A 25,906-nucleotide genomic window follows, 5' to 3' on the forward strand; every position below is an offset into this window, starting at 1 on the left:
CAAATGTTGCATATGCATCATTGTGATAAATTTAAGATAGTACCTCTGATTTTAAAAATAATTTTAATTCATATTCCCTTTTTTTCTACAAGTAGCAGAAGGATAGCTCAGAAGACATCCCTTACTCTAAGATCTTTTTTATTTATATCAAATATATAACCAATTTTTTTTAGTATTTTTAATAACTGACTACTCAGGTACTTGATGACTATACTCAGGTACTGTGACCTTTTTTTCTTAACTCTATTGACTGAACTTAAGTTCTCTATCATGACTGGTTGAATGCCGATTAAAAATCCATCTGGAAAATTTATGTTGAATGTTTTCTGTTTATTTCAGTCCACCTCATTCTTATTTTGTCCTAAATACAATATAAATAAGCTGCTGATTCTTAGAGTGACCACCAGGGGGCACACACAACTTGCACACAGCCTACCTGAGTCTATTGATAACAATATCTACATGATGTGTGTTTTGTTGTGACAGATCTTCTTTCTTCCTTGATTTCATTCAGAAATTTAAACTCATTTAGGCCCCAATTCAGGAAAGGATTTAAGGACGTGCTCGTTGATTTTCATGGCATTTAAGTATGCCCTTAAATTTAAGCACATGCTTAAGTGTTTTCCTGAATAGGGATGGACTTGAGGATATCTTTATGTATTTTGCTGAATCAGGCCTTATCAATTAAATGGAAGTTTGTGTGGCTGGTCATCAAATTATCTGATAGTATCTGCCCAAATGCAGTGTAATGTGACCAAAACAGAGGATGAAAGTTTCATTATTTTCAAAGGGCTTGGTTCATGAGGTTATTTATTAAATAAAGTGAAAGGTACTGTGTCAGTTTCACATTTTTCTCCTTGTTTCATTCTCCTGATTTTTTTCCCTTTTAATAATTTCACCCTTTTCTAGAAAGGAAGTTAGGGTTCCTGGGACATTTGCTGCAGAGGAACAATCATTTTTTGTCTTCTAAGAGAATTTGATCCTGCTGCATTTATGATTTCTTTGTAAATTTCCCCCCTATTTCACTATTAGTGAGTTAGGTCCCATTAGACAAGATTGGCTACCTATATGCCCTTTTCGTCCTAATAATGGCAAATGATTCTTTTAAAAGATTCATTTTTTCCATTGCTTCTCTTTTCTGTACGTCGTTATTAAATTACCCCGTTAGTCTTTAAACTCCCTGAATCTGTGTCAGTGGAATTTTGAGCTCTGACATAGGTCCTCTTTGCACTGTAATTTTTTTCTTGCCTATTCTATTGAATTATTAGCAGAATAAGGTTTGACAGTGAGTCTTCTACAGGTTTTCCATAGCCATAAATGTGTCTACGGGTTCATCTATTCTAAAGCTTCTCTTTCTCAACACTTATATACGGCCTACATTTTTAAGTACCCAAGTAGTTTGATTTTTTTCTTCTGATTTAATTGGTTTTACTCATTTCTATTACATAAACAAATGTAAAATGTAACTCCTTTAAAGTCCTGTTTTCAATAATTGCTTCTGGCAATGAGAATGGACTACATATAGTGGTTTAGACCTCCTAAGGCATTGTCATTCACACACCTGAAATATAAGGGATGCATCCCTATGTGGTAGCTTGAAGACTTCTAACATTTAAAATAGGGGAACGCTCCTGTTCTGCAAATTTGTTTCATCCAGCTGTTCTGTCATAAAAGCCTCCAGACATTTTTTAAAAGTCATTTTAAAAGTGTAAGCCACTACTCTATACTTTAAGTGGAATTTGTCTTTCACTGTGGTCCTTTTTGGATGAAGAGGGGGAAGAACCCATGGGGTCAGAATCAGATGTCTCCTGAGAAAAAAGCAGGTATTAAAAAGTTAGTATTACTGTTTTTAACTTTGTATGCATTGTAGAACTGAATTCAGTTCATTGTGTTTTGAGGTTGTATGATTTAATATTTTGATGTATTTAGTACCTGAGAATATGACTGTCACCCACTGGCATGCCCAATTTAAAATGTTCAGAGATTTATTGTCTATGAATTAATAAAATGTACTTCAGATGTATAATTAGCTAATTTTTGGGAAGTCCTACATACTGTAATTCATTTGCAACCTATGAGTGTCTGATTTCAGTTTTTGGAAACTGTTCACTTAGCTGTAATTCAGTCTGCTATGATATATTCTTTCAATTAGTTATACAGCTGAGTGTTCCAGATTAGTTTATTCACTTTTTCTTTGAGTACAGATAATCAGAAGTGGTGGTGCAATCATTCTCCTCTTACAGCACATTTTGTTTGTAGATTGTCAAACTAAAAACTGTGACCGAGAGTGCTGTTTGAAAACTGGTTTCATGGAAATTATTTATTTCAAACCATCCACGCAGTATAGAAAAATGGGAACTTGGGACTTATTCAGGGTTGTTATATTTGCATAAACATGCTTCATGTGGAAATTTAAATGTCTTCCTTGGTTCTGCATAGTTTGGGACTGTTTAATAATACTGTACATAATTCAACGTCATTGATTCCAGGCTTGCATTTTACAGTATTGCTGAACAATAATGTCCATCTAATGAAGTGCATTAGAGAAATGCAGAAGGACTGAGACTTTCACTAAGAAAATATGAAAGCTAAAGCTTTGATTAATTTTCTTGGCACCCAAAGCTTCTGTATAAATGACTTGTCAGTGCGAAAGACATTTGAACAAAAATAAACTTGGAAGGATCTTAGTTGTAAGTGTTTTGGAAATGTTTAGTACATGTAATGTGTTCCCAAGTGCCTTTTCTTGGAGGATGTAGAAGGAATCATTGTAACATGATGGTTCTCTTTTTCCTCTTTCCATTTTTAGATTTTTGGGGGTTTTTTGTTTTAAGTATAGATACAAATTGGCTGGGATGAGGGCAAGGAAGTTGCCCCTGGGAGGAGAGAGACCAGGATCTTGGGAAAGGAGTAATGAACGTGGGTATAGGATGGAGGATATAAGTGATTGGTTGGAAGTGGTGGGGCACTGTAGGAAAATGCCTGTCCATCCCCCTTTTTGTGGGGGTGAGAAGTGAGGAGGTGTGGGAGGAGCAAGGGAGATAGTGGGAAGGCTACAGCTTTTATGGTAGTGTATTTTGAAAGAATTCTGCTCTCTGTGGGAAGACGACAAATTCTTGCTTGGAATCAGGCTTGGTGATTACAAAGGTGCCCCATGATGCAGCTTCTAGTAGTTTTCTGGGGCATGAAGACACCTTGGGATTATCTTGGGGCCATGAGGTTTGACTTCTGTTATCAATTATAAAAGGCAGAGGACTGAGAGAGCCAGCAGTAGACAATGTGCAGCTCTCCATGTGGTATGGGTGATTGCTCCTGGTTCAGAAGTGTTGGCTCATCTGACTGAATCAGAGCATGCCTGCAGCTTCCAGATTTGAAATGGGGCTGTCAGTATTTTCAATAGGATTTATTATCCCTTCTCAGCAAACTCGTCTTTCTTATGGAAGTGAGGTGCCTTTATCTTGGTAATATACTAACTTGAGTCTTGAAATTTGGAGCATAAGTGCAAATTCATCCACTGATTGTCCATATGGATTCCATTCTTGGAAGACATGTACCCCAATTATACAAGATTGGTTTCTTTTGGCCAGTAGTGTCTGCTGGGGCTGTGCCTGCATCTTAGATATCCTTGTGCCCTCCCCATCACCAGCAAGGGCCTAAAGGACCAAGCAGGCCCAACTATCCTTCTGACCGCCTGTGGCAATGAGACTGAACCTTCTGCAGCATGCGCCTTTTCTCTGCACAGTGTGCCAGTGTGTGTTAATTAGAACCACAAGTACTGATCTACAAAGCTAACTGGAAGAGGTTCTCTATTTCGGCATGTCAGTACCAGCTTTCTCTCTTGACGTCTCCAATTTCAGCAATATTGGACTATTTACTTGCCCTGAAACAAATCTGGACTTTCCAGCAGCTCCATAAGGGTCCACTTAGTAGCAATATCTGCATATCACCCTCCTATCCAGGGCCATACTATTTTTTTCCACGCTCCAGGGCTAGATTCCCCAAGGACATCATTCATGTTTTTCCTTCTTTGTGGGAGCCCCTTTCCTCTTTGGAAACCTCAGTATAGTATTAGCAAGGTGATGGGTCCTCCTTTTGATCCTTTAGCAACCTGTTTTTTATATCACCTGTCTATGAAGGCTTTTGTTAATGACTATTACATCAGTGTAAAGGGCAGGGAAGATAACAGGTACTCCTTATACAGTTTCATAAGGACAAGGTGGCTCTCAGACTTCACCTCACGTTTCTGCCCAAGGTTGTGTCAGAGTTCCATATAAACCAATCCATTCACCTCCCATTTTCTTTCCGAATCCTCATTCCACCCCAGGGGAAGCTAAACTTCACACTTGATGTAATAAGGGCATTGTCATTTTACATCAACAGGACAAAATCATTCAGGAATACACCCAGGTTGTTGATGGCCTTGCTCAGCCCTTTACGCCCTTGGAGGAGGGTGGGGAGCAAGGACATGCAGGGTGCAGTCATGGCTCCAGCTGACACTGCTGACCAAATTAATCGATCTTGTGCTCATGGGAAGTGTGCACATCAAGAAGGGAATCCATGTGGACAAACGTGCCGAAGAAAATTTTCCTTAATGATGAGTTGTCCCCTTGCTGATACCTTCAATCATTCATCTTGAGTGGCTCACTTAACCTGTCTTGCCAGCTAGAAGAGCTGAATTCATAGATTATAAGGCCAGAAGGGACCAATGTGATTCTAGAAGCATAGAAAAGAGTGGCTGGAAGGGACCTTAATAAGTCATGTAGTCCAGCGCCCTCCCCCCAGCCTCACCCCGACTGCACTGAGGCAGGACCAAGTATACCTAAACCATCTCTGACAGGTGTTTGTCTAACCTGTTCTTAAAACCCCCCAACTTTCCTCTGAAAGCCTATTCTAGTATATAACTCTGCTTATAGTTAGCAAGTTTTTCCTACTATCTAACCCAAATCTCCCTTGCTGCAGATTAAGCCCATTATTCTTGTTCTACCTTCACAAAGAACAATTGATCACCATCCTCTTTATAACAACCTTATACATATTTGAAAACTGTTAAGTCCCCCCTCAGTTTTCTTTTCTCAAGGCTAAACACAGCCAGTTTTTTTAACCTTTCCTCACAGGTCAGGTTTTCTAAACCTTTTATCCTTTTGTAGCTCTCTTCTGGAATCTCTCCAATTTGTTCACATCTTTCCTAATGCACTCCAGTTTGTCCACAGTACTCCAGCTGAGGCCTCATGAATGCCGAGTAGAGCAGGACAACTACCTCCCATGTCTTACATATGAAACTCTTGTGACTGCACCCCAGAATGAAATTAGCCTTTTTTGCAAGTGCATCACATTGTTGACTCACATTTGTCATCCACTATAACTCACAGATCCTTTTCAGCAGTACTCCCACCAAGCCAGTTTTTCCCCATTTTGTAGTTAAGCATTTGATTTTCGTTCCTTTCTAACTGTAGTACTTTGCACTTCTCTGTCTTGAATTTCTTCTTGTTGATTTCAGACCAATTCTCCAATTTATTGAGGTTGTTTTTGAATTCTAATCTTGTCTTAAAAAATGCTAGTAACCCCTCCCAGCTTGGAGTAATCAACAGATTTTATAAGCATGTGCTCCACTCCGTAATCCTAGTCATTAATGAAAATATTGAATAGTATTGGACCCAGGACAGACCCGGCAGGATCCCACTAGATTCATCACCCCAGTTAGACAGTGAACCAGTGATAACTACTCTCAGTATGGTCTTTCAAGGAGTTTTGCACCTACTTTATAGTAATCTCATCTAGACCACATTTCTGTAGTTTGTTTATGAGAATGTCATAGGAGACTGTCAGAAGCCTTACTAAAACCAAGATATACTACCTCTACTGCTTCCCTCCATCCATTAGGCCAGTAACCTTTTCAGAGAAGGAAATTAGGTTGATTTTGGCATGATTTGTTCTTGACAAATCCATGTTCGCTATTACCTATAATGCTTTTATCCTCTAGGTGCTTACAAATTGGTTGTTTAATAATTTGTTCCAATATCTTTCCAGCTATTGAACTTAGGCTGATGAGTACATTTAAAAGATAAATACTATATTAACTCTTCTTCAGTCCTCTGGCACCTTACCCTTCCTTCTTAAGGTCTCAAAGATAATTGCTAATGGTTCCAAGATTGTTTCAGCTAGTTTCTTAAGTACCTTTAGGGTGAATTTTATCAGGTTTCACTGACTTGAATACATCTAACTTATGTAAATATTCTTTAACCCATTCTTTCTCTCTTTAACCTAATGTTTCTTTCCCCTTGTTAAAATTAATTGTGTTAAGTATCTAGTCACAATTTACATTTTTAGTGAAGACTGAAGCAAAGTAGACATTAAACACCTCAGCCTTCGTGATGTCATGTATTAGTAGTTCTCTGTCCATACTAAGTAGATGACCTACATTTTTATTGGTCTTTCTCTCACTGCTAATGTGAGATATACAACTCACATATATAATATATAATGTATATAATATACAACCTCTTATTACATTTTATGTCCCTTGGTAAGTCTAACACATTTTGTGCTTTAGCCTTTCAGATTTTGTTCCTGCCTATTTGTGCTACTCTTTCATACTCATCCTTAGAAATTTTTCTACGTTTACACTTTTCGTAGGACCCCTTTTTGATGTGCAGGTCATTAAAGAGTTCCTGATGCAGCCATAGTGGCCTCTTAGTATTCTACATATCTTTCCTTCATGTTGGGATAGTTTGCTGTTGCGCCTTTGAGAAATTTCCAGCTCTCCTAAGCTCCTTTTTCCCTTAGATTTTCTTCCGTTGGGACCTTACCATAAGCAAGTTCATCCATTGTAGTGAATTGAGTGGGTATTTAAAAATTTTTACCCCCTCCCCTCCTTTCTAATTAAGTTTGTCTTTTGAAACTTCATAACTTTGCTTGTGGTTTGGTTATGGTTAAAAATTTTGCTTGCTTAGATATTTTTTGGGAGAGGCTAATCAAACATTTCTTAGGCCTTGTCTATACTTACCAGGGGTTCGACGTGCAGCAATCAGTCAATTGTCTGTCAATTGTCAGTCAATTTAGCGGGTCTAGTGAAGACCCGCTAAATCAACTGCAGTCTCCCATCGACTCCTGTACTCCACCTGAATGAGAAGCGCAAGGGGAGTCGACAGGAGAGTGTTTCCAATTGACATTGCATAGTGTGGACCCCGCAGTAAGTAGATCTAAGTAGGTCGACCTCAGCTATGTTATTCACGTAGCTTAAGTTGTGTAACTTAGATCGATCTCCCCCCGTAGTGTAGAAAAGCCTTTGTTTCACAGGGAATCCCAAGGTTTAGAACTTGCGAAGCACTGATATAGGGAATGCTTTAAGTACTGAGGTGGCATTTCTTGTTAGTCAAATGAGAAGTTTTTAAGGTTGGCCTCATCATGTATGACAAGGTCTGAGTGCAGTTTTCTCCATCTGCATGTATGGTAATTGACTTCACAATCTTATCTGGTTGTGTACTTTGTGATAGATTTTGCTACGTGAGGGATGCAAGAAGATACTTGTTGCAGACTCGTTGTCCCTATTGAAGAAAATGCACCGAACTCAAATGAAAGGCATCCGTGTGGATGGTGGGTACAAACAAAATGCAGTAGCCTTCAAAACTGTTGAGCAATATTCTTTGCTTTTGAACTATGGGTGCCTAACCAAGGACCATATTGGAAGCTTGCCAAGGGCCTGGGCCTCATACCTAATTTACAGAAAATGGAATGGGATGCTGCTAGCCCTCATCTTTAATGAGGAATTGCTAGCATCTGGAAACTACAGGTCCCAGTTTCAGGTACTTTATCTTGATCCAAGTTGTCTCTGTTCTGATCAAGATAAAAAGTATTGCCTACTGGGACCTGTCGGCTACACAAATGTTCCCTTAATCAGAATATGTAACCTAAACAAGAAATTACAACACAGCTTTTAAAGATACCTGAAACGATTTCAAAAGCACCAATGATAAAAAAAAAAAATCAGCAGTTGTGTAAACAGTTGTGTAACTTGTGCATCAAGGAAATGCAATGATAATTCCAACACGAGAGAGCCTGACATTTGTAAAGTCAGAGGATCAGAGCGTCTGACACAGGATACTGTACGCGGGGAAAAAACTGCCCTATTTTTTTAACCTCTTTCAAAGCTCTTCCTGTAGGTTTACAGCTCTGATCTGACTGTCAATCTAGGTGTTTAAATGGTCCATTCTCCACAGAATTTGAGCACCTTACTGCATATTTTCATGCTGACAATAAGGCTGCTTCTGTTTCATACTTAAATTTTTAATAGACTGCATAGAGCATTATAAATAAATAATTCTTCAAAATGCAGCATTGAATGCTGGAATTTCTTTAGTAAAGACAGGGCCATATCTGCTTGAGGCATGACGATAACAAAATGTTTTTTGTCATTATTTTTAAAATATTTGTTTTCTTACAGAGGAGAATATCTGTGAATCGTGTCTTTCCCCTATACTTCCTTCAGGTAAGACATTTGGTGGGAAAGAGACCTTGTGAGAGAATCCTTTTTTTGGAAATATAAATCAAAAATTATTGTTGTTCGTGGAATAAGCCTGTTACTATCTGAGCATTTGAAAAAAACATCGCTTCATTCAGTGCTAAGATATTTTCACTTCTCTTATAACAGACTGCAGTTTTAAAACATTTTCTGAGATTAGCCCTGAAAATAGAAATTCAGCAAAGCATTATTTATAAAAGATACATATTTTGGGAGGGCGCTATAACACAAAAAATATGTATAGTTTTTTTTTTTCACTTGTTCCTCAGCATGAGAAGGTTATAGCTTGATTCAATAGAATAAGTTGGCCTGAGCCCTCCAACTGAGAATACTTATGGCTGAGTATTTGAATAATTACTTTCTTCTTAGTGATAAAGACAGTTACTGAGCAGTGGCACAGAGCATTCGAGGAAGCATTTTCATTTCAGTTTTGTTTTTTCTTCATCATCTGCCAAATTGATGTTGACATAGCATAGAAGAGAAAGTAGAACTGAAATGGTTTTGTCAGACCATGAGCTAGCTTCACAATGTAGCTGTACTGTGTTCACCTCCACCAACATCAAACCTAGCGCAGGCAGAAAATCTGGACGAGGAGGAGGATGTTTCAGTGATGGTTGGCCGCCTGTTTTTAATGCATTAAAAACTTCATATTAATGACTGGTGAGGTGATTCTTGTGTGTATTTGTGGACAATATATAGAATCATAGAATCCTAGAATATCATGGTTGGAAGAGACCTCAGGAGGTCATCTAGTCCAACCCCCTGCTCAAAGCAGGACCAATCCCCAACTAAATCATCCCAACCAGGGCTTTGTCGTATATGTGCTATAAGAATTATTCAGAGGCTTATAACTTGGGCGAATTTTCATGGGGACATCAAAAAACACATCTCTGACTGCAGAGCAGGCCCTTGCCAAATTTCAAGTCCTTGCTCCAAACCGTGGAGGTGCTAGAGCTTCTCAACAAACAGTTGTAGAAATTTTTCTTAACAAAACACAATAAACAATGTATTTTCCCTTACCTTGTTCTCAGAAATGGTTGAACTGTTTTAGCTGACCTTCCCTCCCTACACCCAAAAAAAAAAAAAATCAGCCTTACGTGTAGTATAGAAAATTTCAGCCCAAATGTATCAAGTTTAGCAAAGTTATAAGCACTAGAAAATGGTATTTCATGATGGAAAGTGTTCGGCAGTGTTAACTGTAGCGCTACCTGTGCCACCTATAATAATCTGTAGAATTGTTGGAATACGTTAAGCTGAAGGATGCAACTTAAATGTAAGATGTTACTATTATTCTGCATAAATAATGGCATATGTCAGTATCTTTTGCATAGGTAAGGTAAATTTATTATAACCATCAGCTCTCTTGTTTCCCTATCTCATTGTAACGTATTTATTTTCTTCCCCTCAGATGCATCCAAATCCTTCAGTGTGACAGTGTTCCATTGCAGGCATATGTTTCACAAGGAGTGCCTCCCTGTACCTAGCACAGTAAGCAACCAACTTAATCTCTGTGGATATGAGAGATCACCTTCATCAAGGATAAAAGGACAAATGATTTGCTTTTGCCATCCACAGAGAAGGGCGCATGCTTGTCGGGGATTATAAAATTATTATTACAGTTATTCCTGACTGTATCTCAGTATGTATCTAGGAGAATGGTGGCTAACCCAACTGCAATCAAAATACAGATAATTTAAATGAAACATGCTACTCTTAGACAAGACAAATATTTTGATTTTTCTCAAATCTGAATATGAAATGCATTTTACAGACTTAGTGAATGAGCCATTTGATTTTTTAAAACCTTTCTATAGCAGCTCTCTAAGACGTGTTTTAATTTAATTACATTCCAGAATAAAACAATTTCTTAAGAAACTTAATTTCATTGATTTTAGAGGGAAAACATCTTCATGTTTTAGTGAATAAATATTTAAATAATTTTTTTTTATATTCACTTTTCTGCTGAGAATTTTTTTCTTTATCTGTTGAATTAAATTGTTTGACTGTAAAGTGAAAACACAATAAATAACTTTTATATATAATAAATAAATAAATTTGGACAGGGATTTAGAAATAAAAGCATCAAAAGTTAATAAAACAGGAAAAACAATTGGAATTTAAGATTTTTTTTTACTTAAATCTGTTTTGTCGTAAAGTTTTATAGAACTACTTCCTCTAGCAAATGTAACAAACTAAACAAGGCATCTCAATATTCGCACACCAAAAATTATATATTTAAGTATTTATCAGAGAGAGCTTTATTTTACTAGCGTGTTCCCATAATAATAAAGCCTCTTAATTTTTTCTCTTAAAAGCAATTATTTCTTTGCAATTTGGTGTTGGACCAGACAATATTTATTAGCAATAATTACTATGAACTAGATTATCTGAAGAATAGTCAAATTTTGGCTGAAAGACCAGGATGCCAAAAGCCAGTCTGAAAATTTGGTCCTGGACAGAGAGGGGTAGATAACATTTTACGGGGATTTGTTTTAAAAAAAATTGACCTTTATTGTAATTGGTACTGTAGGAGTCTTAATAGTCTTGTGTTTAGCTGTTGGTCCTCAGAGTTTCTGCTGAGCAGTTGCAGTTTGGTGCCGTGCCGGTTATAGTTATAGGAAGCCTGCTTGATGCATATAGGCATAGTGGGGCATATTGGAGGAAGAATAATGCAAAAATAAGGAACATATGAGGGTAAAAGTACAAGTTTAAAAATGTTTGATTTGGATAGCAAAACATAGAGACTCTGGCCCAGATCCTCAGCTAGTACAAATCAGCCTAGCTCCCTTGAAATCAATGAAGCTATACCAATCCACACCATCTGGGGATGTGGCTCAGAAATCTACTCACAGCCAGATCCACCAGCACAGATCTTCCAAAGAGCAAGGACAGCATGCCAAGTAATTTGTGCTGTTTTTGTTCCACATAGCTATTCACATAAGTATTTAATCCTCATACAGGCAGAATTTGGCTTCAATACATGTTTGTTTTTATATATATGTGTGTGTGTGTGTATGTGTGTGTCTTTTAGAGCACCTGCAAAGACAAGGAGAAATATACTGCTTCTTGGCTCCAAGCATAATTATAATATGCATAATACATTCTGTTATACTGCCTTCCTATGTATAAGTGTGAATGTGCACAGGAGATATGCGCTCACTACAGAGCTATAGAATTCATGGAGTGACTTACATTTACTTTCCAAAAATCCTGAGGTAAATTTTCATATGATAGTTGTTTTGTTGCAGAATATAGGTTAGTATCTAACTAACATACCTTTCTTTTAAATTTCCAGATGTCCCCATTGCAGTTCTGCAACATCTGCAGTGCTAAGCACAGAGGACCAGGCAGTGCGATCTTAGAAATGAAAAAATAGCATTCTCCATATACTCTCACGCATGTCTATGACAACCGTTTTGTGGCACTAAGCCATTGATGATGATGCTGTTAAGAGACTGTATATAATTCTGAGTGTGATTTAAAACAAATTTCTAAAAATTATCCAATTTACTGAAATTTCCTTCTATATCTTCAGAAAGAAAAGTGGCAAAAACAATATATATTCACCTGGTATATCTTTGTTACACAATGCAGATTTCACCAGTCATATGCTTGTTCTTCAATAAGTAATGAAAATATAAACCTAAATAGAAACAATTAAATTTGGAGATTATTCTTGGCACATTGCATTACAGAATAGGTGTACCACAGTTTGAAACCAAATCGGAAACTACAGTTAGAAATTTGTATGCAAGGTCAGCATGTGTAGTTCTCATTGATTTCAGTGGGCCTGCTCAAATACTTAAAGTTAGGGCCTTCCTGAATTGATACCTAAATAAATAAGTTATTAATAAGTTCCAGTGACTACATTTTCACCCATCTTGTTAGAAACTGGTTATTTTATATAATTTGCAGACATGACCTCCATGGTGCTTTCGTTTGTATAGATATTTACTATGTTAAGCAAATCCTTCTTTTTTTTTTTTTTTTTACTGGAAAGTTTTTAAATGTTACCAGTGAGCGCCTTTAGTCTGTTGCTTAAAAACTATAACGACGGTATATCTCTTGAGTTGCTCAAATATAGAAAAACATCTGGGCTTTACAAGAAAATATCTCCAAGAGCTTCCTGTGACATCATAAACCAAAAGAGAGGAGGTCAAATAACTATAGTTTACAATGATGCAGTGATTTTTTTCTTGTTTCCCTGATGCTCGGTTTTTATTGTTGACATGCAACATATAGATCCAAGGGGGATCAATCTTCAAAAGATGAAAAAATTATATAGATACCACCTCTTCAGCATTATTGCCACCTTTCTGGTATATGTAAAATATGCATGCAGTATATATGAGCTCTTCAACTGATCACTCTTGTCTATCTTCTTTCACCTTCGTAAGTGACAGAGTCAGCTCCTCAGCTGATGTAAATTGGCATCACACCCTTGAGATCAATGAAACAATGCTAATTTACATCATCTGAGGATGTGGCCCAAAGTATTTAACAAATCAGTGCTTCATTTTTTGTTGACCCCTGTTGATGCTTTACAGGTACATTATAAATGGGCTTTGTTACATCTGGTGATAGTAATGCTGTGTATCAATTAATATTGGAAATAAAATTGTAAGTGTTCCATTATGCAACATGGTGTCATATGGATCAGAATTTTATCATAATTTAAAGCAAAGAAGTTGTTTGTTTACTTCAACTTGGTCTTAAATTCCCTAAGGCTTAGTAGTGTTCAGTGACTTGAATTGCTAGCCTGCTACCACTTGCGACCATGCATACCTTATAGACTTACACATACTGTACATTTTGCAAGTAATTTTAAATCCCTGCATAGATCTTCAGTCAGAATGTTCTCTAAGCCCAAAGCTTCTTTCACTTTTATTTCGTTCAGGGACCACCCTTTTCACGTTCCAGAGCTATAAATGTGCTAATTTTGATTCAATAAGAAGTGCCCATTGGGTCCCCACCTGACCACGATTTGGGTTGCTTCCTTTCTCTGACATAAGAGTCCTTCCCCTGTTGGGGGTGTATAAGAATCTCTCCAAAAAGAAGTTCTCTTCCCCTTCTCTAAGGGCAGGGAGGAACAAAGTAAAGAAAGGGGGGAAAAGAGGTGCTTAGCCTCATGGCCCATATCTGTCATCCCTCTTGGTTCCGGATTGTCTGTAGGCTTTTTATTGTCCTAATCAGGGTTAGAGTCCTTCTTTAAACAACACCTCTTCCCTGGTGGCCCCGCCTTTTTTTGTGGGGGAGGCACATTTGGTCTCTACCTGATACAGGGAATCTCAGGGGCAGCTGGGGCAGCAACTGTCTCCCTCTTGCTTGATCTCTCTCCCTCTAATCACCTGTGTCTGAGGCATAGCAGTCTTCCCCAGTTACTGTCTCTTCTTGTGGCAGGCTTTTACTTTTTAAGGTTCCTCCCTCCAGGCAGAACAAGCCTTGCAGGTTAGTGCTGGCTGAACCCAAAAGAGCTCATTACCTTCTTCCTTCGTAAGGTGAAGGGTGGCCCCTCACATGCACGTAATTTTTTCTGAAAAGCTTTTTAAATCATAGGATGCATCCCAGGTTCATGTCTAAAACAGTGATTTTCAACCTGTGGTCCGCAGATCCCTGGGGGTCCGCAGAGTGTGTCTAAGATTTCCAAAGGGTTCTGCACCTTCATTCTAAAATTTTCAGGGGTCTGCAAATGAAAAAAAGGTTGAAAACCACTGGTCTAAAATATTCAGCTACCCAGGTGCTTTTCTTTTAAAAATCAGGTTTGGGCTGAGAAGTAGCCATAAAAAGTTACAGAACATTTCAGCAGAGACTAGAATAGTGTTTACTGAAGCTCCAGTGGAATTCGATGAGCTGTTAATTTATCAACATGCCTGCAGTTCCCACTTCAGGCCAAGGTAAGCTAACTTATAAAGGTACATAGGAATGATCCAGTACAACAATTCCAATCTAGTCCTTTATCATTCAACAGTAACTGATGCCAGGTGCTTCAGAAGAAAGTGTCAGGCCTTGTAATGCACCTAATTTTACAGTACTGCATTGTGGGTAGATAAGGATGGCTCAGCCAATTTCACTTAAGTGGGCTGTCCAGGTAAATGTATTTCAATAATGATCAGGCTTCACTTAACTTTTTCAGTCTTCCTGTTTTATTTTGAGAACTATGCATTTGCTTTGGGATATCAGCGGTTTAAAGCCTTGCTCATCCTCAGTTGCATGCAGATATCTCCCAGTGAAGTCAGTGACTGGATTCTGGGGTGAAATCCTGGTCCCAGTGAAGTAAATGGGAGTTTTGCTATTGACTTCAAAATTTCACCCTAGGACTTCAAAGTCACTATAAATGGCAGCATGGGGTTTCATATCTATTGTTAGTTCACTGACTCCATATCAGATGTGTTCTTTTCATAAATAAAGAGGTTTTGGTACTTGCCAGCCCTGGACTGTACAGGTCAAGCTGGGTTCTTTCCTTCCCCATGTCACCACTAAAGATAAAGGCTTGATGCTGTGCGGTGCCCAATGCTCTTCATCTTACTACACCTTCAGTGGTATCTGTACAGTCCTATTGTCCTCGGTGTAGTACACAGGTGTAGCTCTGTAGAACTTAGCATCCTGTTTCTATACAAGGAGCAGCTCAGCCAGCTGTTTTGGCTACAGTGCCAACAGAAGTAAAAGGCAGTTACTTCAGATCACTGAAGTCCGCAGCTGTGACTCTAAATATGCACAATGGCAGTAAATAAGATATGTTCAATTTTTAGTCACTTTTCAGAGCAGACTCATACTTCTAACATTCAAAAATGACAGTCCCTTCACAGCCACTTTGACCTAGATCCTGGTCATATTTGAAATAAATATTATCATGGATGCTCACTGCAAATTTACAGATTTTTCAAACAAATGAAGACAGACAGCTAAGCAAGGTATGTTTTGTAATAATAAATATGTACTAGCAATATGATACCTCACTGCAATGTTTCCTGTTAAACTTTGGTTGATGTTGATATTTTGTGGAGATTATATAGCATGGCCTAGTGAGTTTCCGCTTAACAAAGTTCATTATTATCCACCTCGCACTGCAGGATATTCCACTAAGCTCTTTGGGACTATCTTTTTGTTCTCTGTGTGTACAGTTGTGTGTACAGTGCCTTGCACAGTCGGGTCCTGGTCCATGACTAGGCCTCCTAGGTGCTACCACAATACAGAGGATACTTTAATTTATTTAATTAAATGAAAGGTTTCATTTGAATTTCCAGCTTTTCACGATATGTTGCTTACCTGTAGATATTGCTAAATTCACCGTTTCAGCACCTAATTTGTTCAATGTGGATTTTTGCAATGCCTTAAAGGAATAGGGCTAGTGTGTGTGTGTGTATATATATTTATTTAATTTCACCCAGTTATTAGGGCACCTGTTTCAAAGCTTCCCCCATTCTCCCCAATGACCACAAAAGTATAAAACAATCACTCAGAAAGAATCATGCAGCTCAAATACCCATTTTCTTTGTCTTCTCAGGCTATGATAGAAACTGAAACATTCCCTTCCTCTGCCCCCAAAAGTTAATTGCCCCACCTATGAAAGGGATTGATTCCCAAACTGATAGCTGGGATGAAGCAAAATGGGGAGTGGGATCAGAAAAAAGTAAAGAATAGTGTCCGTGGAAATAAATAGGCCTTGCAGCCTACCCTAAAGGTAGGCCAAGAGAAATTCTGTCAGACCATCTTGAGGCAAGACTTCTTGGCCTTTAGCCAAGGTCCCTGTCTCATCGTGGTCCTGAGAGCCACTGAAAGCAGGATAGGGCCGATTTTAATCACTTACACGAATTTAAATGAAATCAGAATCAGGCTAGTATGGTGAGATTTGATTTCTCAAGTGATTAGAGCCTTGATTATGAAGCTATTTATATAATAATATTTAAAATCAAAATTTGTCCACAAAATTTTAGCGCTAATCAGAACATGTTGGATTACATGAAATTTTGTCAAAATACAGCATTTTGTCAAAGCCAGAATGTTTTGCAGAGACTTACCGGTTTCAAGAGAGCTTTTGCTGGGAAGATGCTCTATGTACTAGGCTCTCTGGTCACCAGTGAGTGCGAGCCACTGTTTTGACACACAGTCTATTTTGCAAAAGTGTTTGAAGGATTGGAACAAAACAAACTTTGAAATCCTGAGAGCTGTTGAGAAACATAATTATTGTTTTCCAGACAGCTCTACCAAAGAGTTTTGCATACAAGTTCTTAAAATTCTTTGATTTCTTTTACAATAGAAATATATGTGCAACAAGACCAATACAGCATCATTTTTTTCCATTATAGAAGCCAGAATCACATTCATATGTTGTGGCATTATGTGTGCTCTCTGCATTGTATTGAAATGAATTGTTTTAATATAGGCATTCTGGTACGCTTTAAGTATGTTTAGCCAGACATTGCCCCACTCCTCTGGGGTTGTTTTTATACCCAGCTCCTGTGCTCATATGTTGTGTGTCTCATGCTCTGGATTTCATAGTCCCAGAAATTTGCTTGTGAGTGCAGCATCTTATGTGGCCCTTTGTCAGATTCCAGCTTGCATGTCCAGTACTGTCACATCCAGAAAAATTAGAAAATAGTATCCAAGTGACGTCTGTCTTTATCCCAATTCAACTTTCTTTGATATTAATGTACTTTGGTGTCCCTTTCTATAGTATCTAAGTGCTCAACCCAGTTATATTGATCTGTTCAGCAGTGTCCACAGAGGACTTCATAGTGGATTCTCCTCTTCACCTTTCCCTGATTCTTGGAATCTCTGCTTTCTGATTTTGTTTTATTTTCTCTCCTGCTGCTATTTCTATGTTTCCTCTTAATTTGGGAAAGGCTTTGGCAATTAAGCATGTCTTTCAATGTGCTTTGGAGATTATCAGGTTTTGGGTTAGTCTGCTTTCTTCTGGTAACTTGTTCCATAGCCAGTTTCTGTAAAGTACCATTTTATGCTGTTAATTTAACACTTTAGCACTTTCACCTTCCAAGATGAATGATCCCCACTGGGGGTAGTTGTTCCAGTACAGCTAACATTCCAATAGGGAGAACCCCAAAGTAATGAGATTTCAGCAAAACAACCCACGCTTCACAGAATAACTCACAAGCCATAAAGGGGGCTGTTTTCTGAAGTGCTCTTCATTAATGGGGACACGCATCATATAATTTTAAACTTTTTCAACAAACATAAACACTGGCCATTTTATTGTCCATGACATTCCCTTCCCAAGGCAAGGAATAGAACCTGGAAACCCTGATTTTTCCCCCCCTTCCCCCCTGAATATTTTAGTGCTGTATATTAAATTGTGGTTACCCATTGGTGAAGTGTGGAGCATCATCCTTTATGGCTGGTCCAGCTAAAGAATAACTTACTCCTTTAGCTCAAGTGGTAGAGGTCTGTGCTGGAAAACTGAAGGTCCATGGTGTTCTGCTGGTGACGTATGTTGAGGGGGCCCTTATGGGTGCACAGAATAGAATTTGTTTTTCCAGTTTTCTGTTTAAAAAGTTGGAATATTTGATTGACAGAATGAGACTTTTTTAAAAAGAAGTTTTATGTTAATCCATTTATTCTGTCCACTATGATACAACATTCAACACAACACAGGTGTTCCATATTGCAGACATTTGTCTCACACTTCAATGGCTTATGTGACCTATTGGCAGGTTTGAAGGTAGAGAGCTATGTCCCTGTGTCATGTGACAATGGTAGAGAGGCCCAGATCCTCAAAGGCATTTAGGTGCCTATCTCACTGTTTTCCATGTGACTGTTCCTCACACTGAACATGGAACATGAATGGAATAAGGAAAACAGTGTTATCCCTACTCTTTTCCCTCTTTCTGTTATACCATACAGCTTTGGCTTGGATCCTTCCAGGGCCCTGTTCAGCATGGCTTTTCACTGAACAGTTATAGAAGATGCACATATTCTCATACCCTGTATCCACCCTAAATATACTTTCTTGAGGCAGATCTCTCCCAAATGCAGAATCTAAATCAATTACTTTACTCTCCGTAGAATTTAAATGTGATTTATAAAGGGGATAATATAATATTTGGGGAGCAAGCCATTATAATTAGAGATTTTGCCCCAACTTTCCTTACTGTTTGCATCTCTTGCTTTTTGTAACTCCCATGGACTATTGGCATGAAAGATTAATTTTCTTTTGGCACAAGATAAATCCTTAGATGCTGCTTTTTTTGCTGTTTAAGTCAGTGCTTGTTTCCTATTGCTATAATCCAAAGTTAAATTATACTGAAGAAAAATCTGAAAAGTTTGACCTCAACACACACAGAAAAATGGGATTCCTGAAATTCAGGGAATTATTGGATAAGTGATTCATACCCAGTGACAATACCACCTCAATTTGGATAACAGGAAAACATGGTTTAAAGGAGTGTGGACAAATGGGGCTTTAGTATAGGTTTTTGTTGTTGTTTGTACTACAGCAGCTCCTAAACACAGGCTGAGGGGAAAAATATGATTCCACTTTTACAGATGGGGAACTGCGGCACAGAGAGATTAAATGACTTGCCCAACATCATGCAACAAATCAGTGGCAAAGCCAGGAACTGAATCCAGATATCCTGATTCCCAGTCCCATTATTATTGCTTGTTTATCTGTATTGTGGTAGCGCCTAGGAGCCCCAGTCATGCCCCATTGTGCTAGGTGCTGTACAAACAACAAAAAGATGGCCCCTGCCCCGTAGCGGTTACAATCTAAGTGTTTTAGCTACAAAAACAAATCTCCCCCCCACCCCCACCCCAATATCTGTCTGCATACATGACTTGAAAAATCCACTCACTCCACCAGGAAGAAGTGGGAAACATTCCTCAAAAGTTCAGACAGCAGTAGAGTTTAAAATTACTGGATTCTAGTCTGTTTCAATGCTGCTTCCTGTAGCATTCTGGACACCAATTAAATAGACCAGAATCTGGTCGGTTTTTGTCTGAGCAATTGAAGAGGAACATAGTCATATAGGTTAAGAAAAGACTTTCTGCACTGCCGTCTCCCACTACATCCAGCAGCCTCTGCTGCTGATTATGTTTCTGACCAGTTCAGTGATGGAGCAGGAAGAGCCTGTAACGTGCCAGACTTCGGGTAATTTCACAGTAGCTTGGAATAGTTGTTAGCAATAGAGGTGCGTTGGAATGAATGGAAAGGTTGGAATGACTGGCAGGATGGGGAAATGGAAGAGCTCTTTTCTCCTATTCTTGGTTAACCTATGGTCCAAGGAGGATTTATTCCATTAGTTGATGTGAGGAGAATACATTGGAACCTCAGAGTTACGAACTGACCAGTCAACCACACACCTCATTTGGAACCGGAAGTACACAATCAAGCAGCAGAGGAGACCAAAAAAGGCAAATACAGCACAGTATTGTGTTAAACATAAACTACTAAAAAAGATTTGGCATGATAAGGAAACTGTTTCTATGCTTGTTTCATTAAATTAAAATTAAAATTAAGCAGTATTTTTCTTCTGCCAAGTTGTATTAAGTCAATGTTCAGTTGTAAACTTTTGAAAGAACCACCACAACGTTTTGTTCAGAGTTACGAACAACCTCCATTCCCGAGGCGTTCGTAACTCTGATGCTCCACTGCATTATCTGTCCTTGTGTACACTGACTGCAAAGCCTGCTCAGCATCAGGTCAATTGGCTTGAGGGTTCCAATGGTGTTTAAACATGAAACAAATTTTCAAATGTGGACAAGTCTTCTAAGGTGGGAAGGGGCCATCAGGTTGGGTGGGAAGAAGTGGCAGTGTTGCCATATTTGATAACGGGCAGGGGAAAGACAGCAAGTTGTGAGAGGCAAGAAGAGAAAAAGAAGGAAGCTCCCTTTCTTTCCTATCTGCCTAGAGGCAGAGGGATAACTTTAACTTCAGCAAAGGCTGATTTGAATGATGGATATTGAGAGTTGGTATCAGGAGCTGCACAGAGGAAGAAGCCCTTTGCAGTGCACACCGGGAAATTGTATTGATTGTACAAAACTCAGTAACTAGGCTACATATTCTTGAGTGTCATCTGATGACCATTATCTATTAACCATAGAGCATCCTCCTCACAATGGGGAAGCGCCACCACACCAGGTTCCACAGACTGTGCTCTATTGAAAAGTGCAATTCTCCATCTTCCTAGCAGCTGACAGTGGGAAAGGCTGCTTTTGGGCAGGTGTTTGTTCATTAGTAACCTATTTAGAAGGGATGCCACAAACTTGCCTCCGCCCCAATTCTGACTTGCATTTGAATTAATATATCCTGCCAGATTCTCCTGTTATTTTTAATGAACTACTCTCTTGCCACGAATAAATTGCTGCCGTGTTCACTGAAATACAGCAATGATAGAATGTGCCCTGCCTACCAGAACACTCCTTAGTGTTTTGTAGTGGTGAACTCCTGCTACATACAACGGAGAAACAATGAGTAGCATGCTCAGGAGTTTGCTAGTACACAGATGGGCCCCGTACTCATACATATTTAGCACTGGTGTCCAATTGCAATGCACAGACGGAGAAATAAACGAACCTCTCTATTTTTTCCACTCAGTGTCACTTCTGCCAAAGTAACAGGTTTGCCAAATGGAAAAGGACTAGGTAAGAAGGGAATGGAGTTTTATTTGCATGTTTGTGAGACCAATTAACATAAAATGTTATTTTCAAATATAGTCGCTAGCTTTCAGTGTACATCTCTAAGTAACATTAACCCTGCGTGGGCTTGTTTTCAAATCCTCATTTTAGTCCTCCAACCATTGTAACTGATGACCTCTGTCTCTCTGACTCCCTAACCACTGGCCAGTCCATCTCTCTGCTTTGTTCCACTCTGCCTCCATGATGATTTCCCCTCTGCCTCCTTCCATGTGTAATCCCAGCAGGCCAGCTTTCTCATGCAGGTTTCTAGCCTGATGTTTAAGGTGAGACTTAGTAGCAGAGAGGCATGTCCTGTGGGCAGAGCAATCTGGAAACCAAGGACTCTAAATTGGTGCAAAAGGCATGTTTTCAGATCCTGTTAGCTAGTAAGTGCTAACTAACAAATTCTAACAGGTTAGTGTAGACAAGCCACACTGACCTTAGCACATGTTAAGATGGTTGAGGTAAAGCCTGTGTGGAGATTAGGGTTTAACTCAACCGCTTTAGCACATGTTGAAGTCCACTCAGACTATTCAAAAGTGTTAGCCATTTGTCTCTTGGCTATTAAACTATTAAGCTCTTCAGGGCACAGATAGTGTGTTTGTACAATGCCCAATACAATGGGATTCTGTTCTCAGTAATATAAATAATAATAGTGATGTCATTAAATTTTGTTTAGTTCCAGTATTGTGGTTTGTGGGATCCCTGTGTTGGGGAGAAGGTGGTTGTAAAAATGTCTACACCAATATTTTGTTGAGCCTGCTCATCTGAATTCATGCTAGTTTGCCATACTTTAGCCGTAGCCATTACAGTATTGTGTATGCTTTTTCCAAAGCATTCATAATTTAGCAGGCAGTCTCTGCATTTTTAAAACATAATGAATTGATGATCCAAGTCTCATTTATTTATCAGACTGGTCTCTGTAAAGTTGCTGGCCGGGGGAGGGTAGATGGGGGTGGGGGGTAAGAACTCCTATAGTAGGGGCCAAAATTACGTGACCCAAAATATTTGGGATAATGGGCAGCACTAATTGTTACACACAGTGGGGATGGGCAGGGGAGTTCAAAAACCAAAAGACAAACCAAAAAACCCACAATATAATCTTTTTATTATTATGATTATTATTTATTATTTGTGATTTTTGGGGGGAAAGGCTCAATCATGATTGGGGGGGGCGCTGATGTATGGATTTTGAGTTGGCAATACTGTATAAGGCTCCTTTATACTGGTTTAACTGAACCCACAATTGGGAATGCACTTGTATAACTATTTCAGTGGAAATACCCCAGCCAACAAGGGTGTGCTAGTAAACTGTGTGTAGACCAGGCTGTTGTGCATTTGTTTTGTGCCAGCAATCATATGCTGCGTTGAACAGAATCCACTTTCAGGTTTAAACAATATCTTATGGAGCTCCTTTAGACTTTCATAAAAGCACAGGACTTTCTTTACTCACTGACATGAAGACTCCACCCTACGATTCATTTTCCTGTTTAAAAACAAATGAAGTTATGGTGACCTGGCCAAATCCTTGATGAATAGCTTGCCTGGCATGTGAGCTGCCATCCATGCTTGCCAACTGTTATGTAATGCAAGAAGCCACCAGTGATTACAGAGGCGTTAAAGGTCTTGTCTACACTAGGAAATTTCACAGAAAATCACCACTGGTGTTAGCACCTCTGCAACTGCACGAGTGTACTAGCCCTGCTGCATCCAAAGTTTCAATGCTTTTCACACCACATCAATGATGCCATAAACCCTCCGGAAGCCATGAGAGCTTTGAATACAGTAAGTGGAAATCTTTTGCCAGATTTCCCTAGCAGAGACACAGGTTTAGGCTATAATCCCCCAAACACTGACTTCAGTGGGACCACTCACATGTTTAAAGGTAAGAGTGTTTGCAGTATGGGTGCCACAGAAATTTGTGGTGAAATCCCGGCTTCACTGAAATCAATGAGAGTTTTGCCACTGACTTCAATGGGGCCAGGATTTCACTCCAGATGAGGCCATTAATAGCTTGAATACTAGTATAAAATCCACTGGATTTTAGTTTTTCCTTTTGAGTGGCTGTGATTGTCTATAACTGCCTGTATTCATTTAGCACACAAAGTTACTTTAGTAGCTCTGCAGTGTGGTCATTTATCGCATTCACTGCAAACATTTTATGAATTTCCTCCATCATTCTAGGGAATAGTAAACCCATTGTTGTTAAACTAATATCTACTTCCAAATCATTTAAAAAAAAAAACCCAACAGAGATACAAGGGATTTTAGATACTCTTTATATCAAAAAAGAGTTTATAACCTCAGGTGCTGTAATGCCCTTTAGATATTTGTTTCTAAATGGTTCCATATGCTTCATTTCAGTGTTACATAGTGATACTAATACTGTGGATATAAAAAGGCAAATCTAGTTGTGTTACAAAATGAGTTTAGGCAAAGGAAATAAACTAAAGTACCTAGTTTCTTTCCTAGATAAATGTTCTTAGTTTCTATTTCCCCCCCCCCCCCCAGTTCTAGGCTGGGAAGGAGGGTCTCAGAGGGTTCCTATCTGACCCTGGGCTCCATTCCAGCTTCCCAGGATCCTGATCCCGGCAGTATGGCCGTTCCTTCAGCCCTGCTGGGTCCTGCTGTTGTCTCCATAACCCCTCCCTCCCCCTTGGCATGTGGGAGTTTACACAGGGAAGAGCCCCCACACTATTTCCATTGCAGGGTGCTATCCCACCCCCGTTTCTACCACCCCTGACTGGTGTTTGTCTCACCTGTTCTTAAAACTCTCTAATAATGGTGATTCCACAATCTTCCTTGGAAACCTATCCTTATAGTTAGATAGTTAGAAATCTCCCTTGCTGCAGATTAAGTACATTACTACTTGTTCTGCCTTTGGTGGACATGGAGAACAACTGATCACTGTTCTCCTTATAACAGTCCTTAACATATTTGAAGACTCTGATCCGGTCCCCCCTCAGTCATCTTTTCTCAAGACCAAAAATACCCACTTTTTTTTTAAGTTGTCCCTATAGGTCAGGTTTTCTAATCCTTTTTTAATTTTTGTAGCTCTCCTCTTGTCTCTTTCCAATTTGTCCACATCTTTCCTAAACTGTGGCACACAGAAATGGACACAGTAGTTACACACATGACCAGAACTGAAAGGATAGCAAAAACCAGGGAGGCAAAGCAAACTACAAGGAAACCTGACATTGGAGCAGTAGAGGCTGCACAACACCATGCCCAAGAGAGAGAAAATGGAGGGAAGGTGGTGAGCAAGGCAATCAAGCAGCACATAGTTACTTGAGAAGATGTGGGATTGGGAAGTTAGGAGCTATGGCACAAACAATCTCTGTTTTAAGAAAAGGGCCACAACACGAAGAAGTTTCAGACTCATGAGCGTTCCCAAGACAGAATTAGGCAAACTTCACAGATTAAAAAGAAGGACGACTTTGTGTTATTTCAAATTGCTACCTCTGAATGAGCCACGGATTCATTCTGAAATGAGAAAACAAGCCTTCCAAAATTATGTAATATTGAAATTTAGCTGTGAAAACCTTTTCTGTTATTTTTAAAAAGAGAGAGTTTGTGGGATCACCCTTACCAGGAAAATACATTTTCCCCCCATGGAATGTGCTGTTGGGCAGAGGATGAGATTGTGTGTTAGAGATCTATCTATTGCCAAGAACTAAATCCATTCAAAAATCCATAAAAATGGATTGACTGAATTACAGAATGTGGAATGAGTTACATGAAAACAATATATGGCAGATTTGCAAGACATTTTCTGTACAATATGTAAGAGTAAATCTCCACAAACATGTTTATATAATTTTGCATGATTAAACAGTCACCGTTTGCTTACAGGTTTGAGATTTTATGGTGGTGTTTATTCATTTTTTGTGTAAATTGTTTTGTTGTTACAGGCCCTATTTGTATGGGGCAGTTGTGTAGAACAAGAATTTTTCAACCATTACCTCAAGGTATTGCTATGGGGCAGAACTGAGGTTGCTAAGACAACTATTTTTGAATAATAGTTTTTCTTTAAGTTTAACTTTAAAGTTCTTGTCATGGGGTGTATAGGCCACATGCTACTCTGGCCACTACGGGTATGTTTACACTACAGCTAAACCCTGCAGCTGACCTGTGTTAGCTGACTGGGGCTCAGGCTGTGGGGCTGTAAAATTACAGTTTAGATGTTTTGGGCTCAGGCTGCAGCCTGTGCTCTGGGACCCCATGACGGAGAGGTCTTACTACACTGTGCCTGTTTCAGTGGAACCTGGGCTTGTGGAGTCGATATTTCAAAGCCTGTGCTTAAACGTCTACATTGCATTGTAAACCTGGGTTTACTTGCTGGACCCAACTCTCCCAGTCGTGCTAACGTGTCCATACTGCACTGCACAGATCTTTTGACTTGAGCCTACAGCTTGACCACATCCACACTCCTAATTGGCAGAGTACTAAGCCTGTGTCCTCAGTGTGTGCTGACCTGACTCAGACTGATTTTTGTGTGGATGGAAAGGGGGCTGGGACTCCAATCTGAGCCAAGGCCTGGGCTTAGTGTGCAGTGTAGCCGTGCCCTAAGGAGTTAATAGGGATACTAGCTATCTCCTCTGCTGGGGATAATTGCTGAACTTGTAACAGCTGAGGGAATGAAAAAAACTGCAGAACAGAGGACAGGCAGGGCTGCCAGAGAGGCTACAGAGAGGGGACTCCTTCAGCAACAGACTGGCAAGAAGCCTCCCAGGAAGTTGGACTTCAAGTGGGAGAATGTGA

At 39.2% G+C, this 25,906-nt stretch overlaps 1 protein-coding gene across 6 annotated transcripts in view; it reads left to right on the plus strand.

Moving 5' to 3' along the window:
- The window catches only part of VPS41 (VPS41 subunit of HOPS complex), a 172,033-nt gene extending 158,878 nt beyond the window's left edge, over positions 1–13,155 (plus strand). For all 6 annotated transcript variants that reach the window (XM_073332850.1, XM_073332853.1, XM_073332854.1 and 3 more), the window contains 4 exons: positions 7,491–7,590; positions 8,438–8,482; positions 9,924–10,003; positions 11,811–13,155. In XM_073332850.1, the coding sequence (XP_073188951.1) occupies positions 7,491–7,590; positions 8,438–8,482; positions 9,924–10,003; positions 11,811–11,891 (306 nt within the window). In that variant the 3' untranslated portion in view covers positions 11,892–13,155. The remainder of the gene's footprint in view (positions 1–7,490; positions 7,591–8,437; positions 8,483–9,923; positions 10,004–11,810) is intronic.
- The last annotated feature ends 12,751 nt before the right edge of the window (positions 13,156–25,906 follow it).

This window comes from Lepidochelys kempii, chromosome 2 (genome assembly GCF_965140285.1).
Source record: "Lepidochelys kempii isolate rLepKem1 chromosome 2, rLepKem1.hap1, whole genome shotgun sequence".
Classification (NCBI taxonomy): domain Eukaryota; kingdom Metazoa; phylum Chordata; order Testudines; family Cheloniidae; genus Lepidochelys; species Lepidochelys kempii.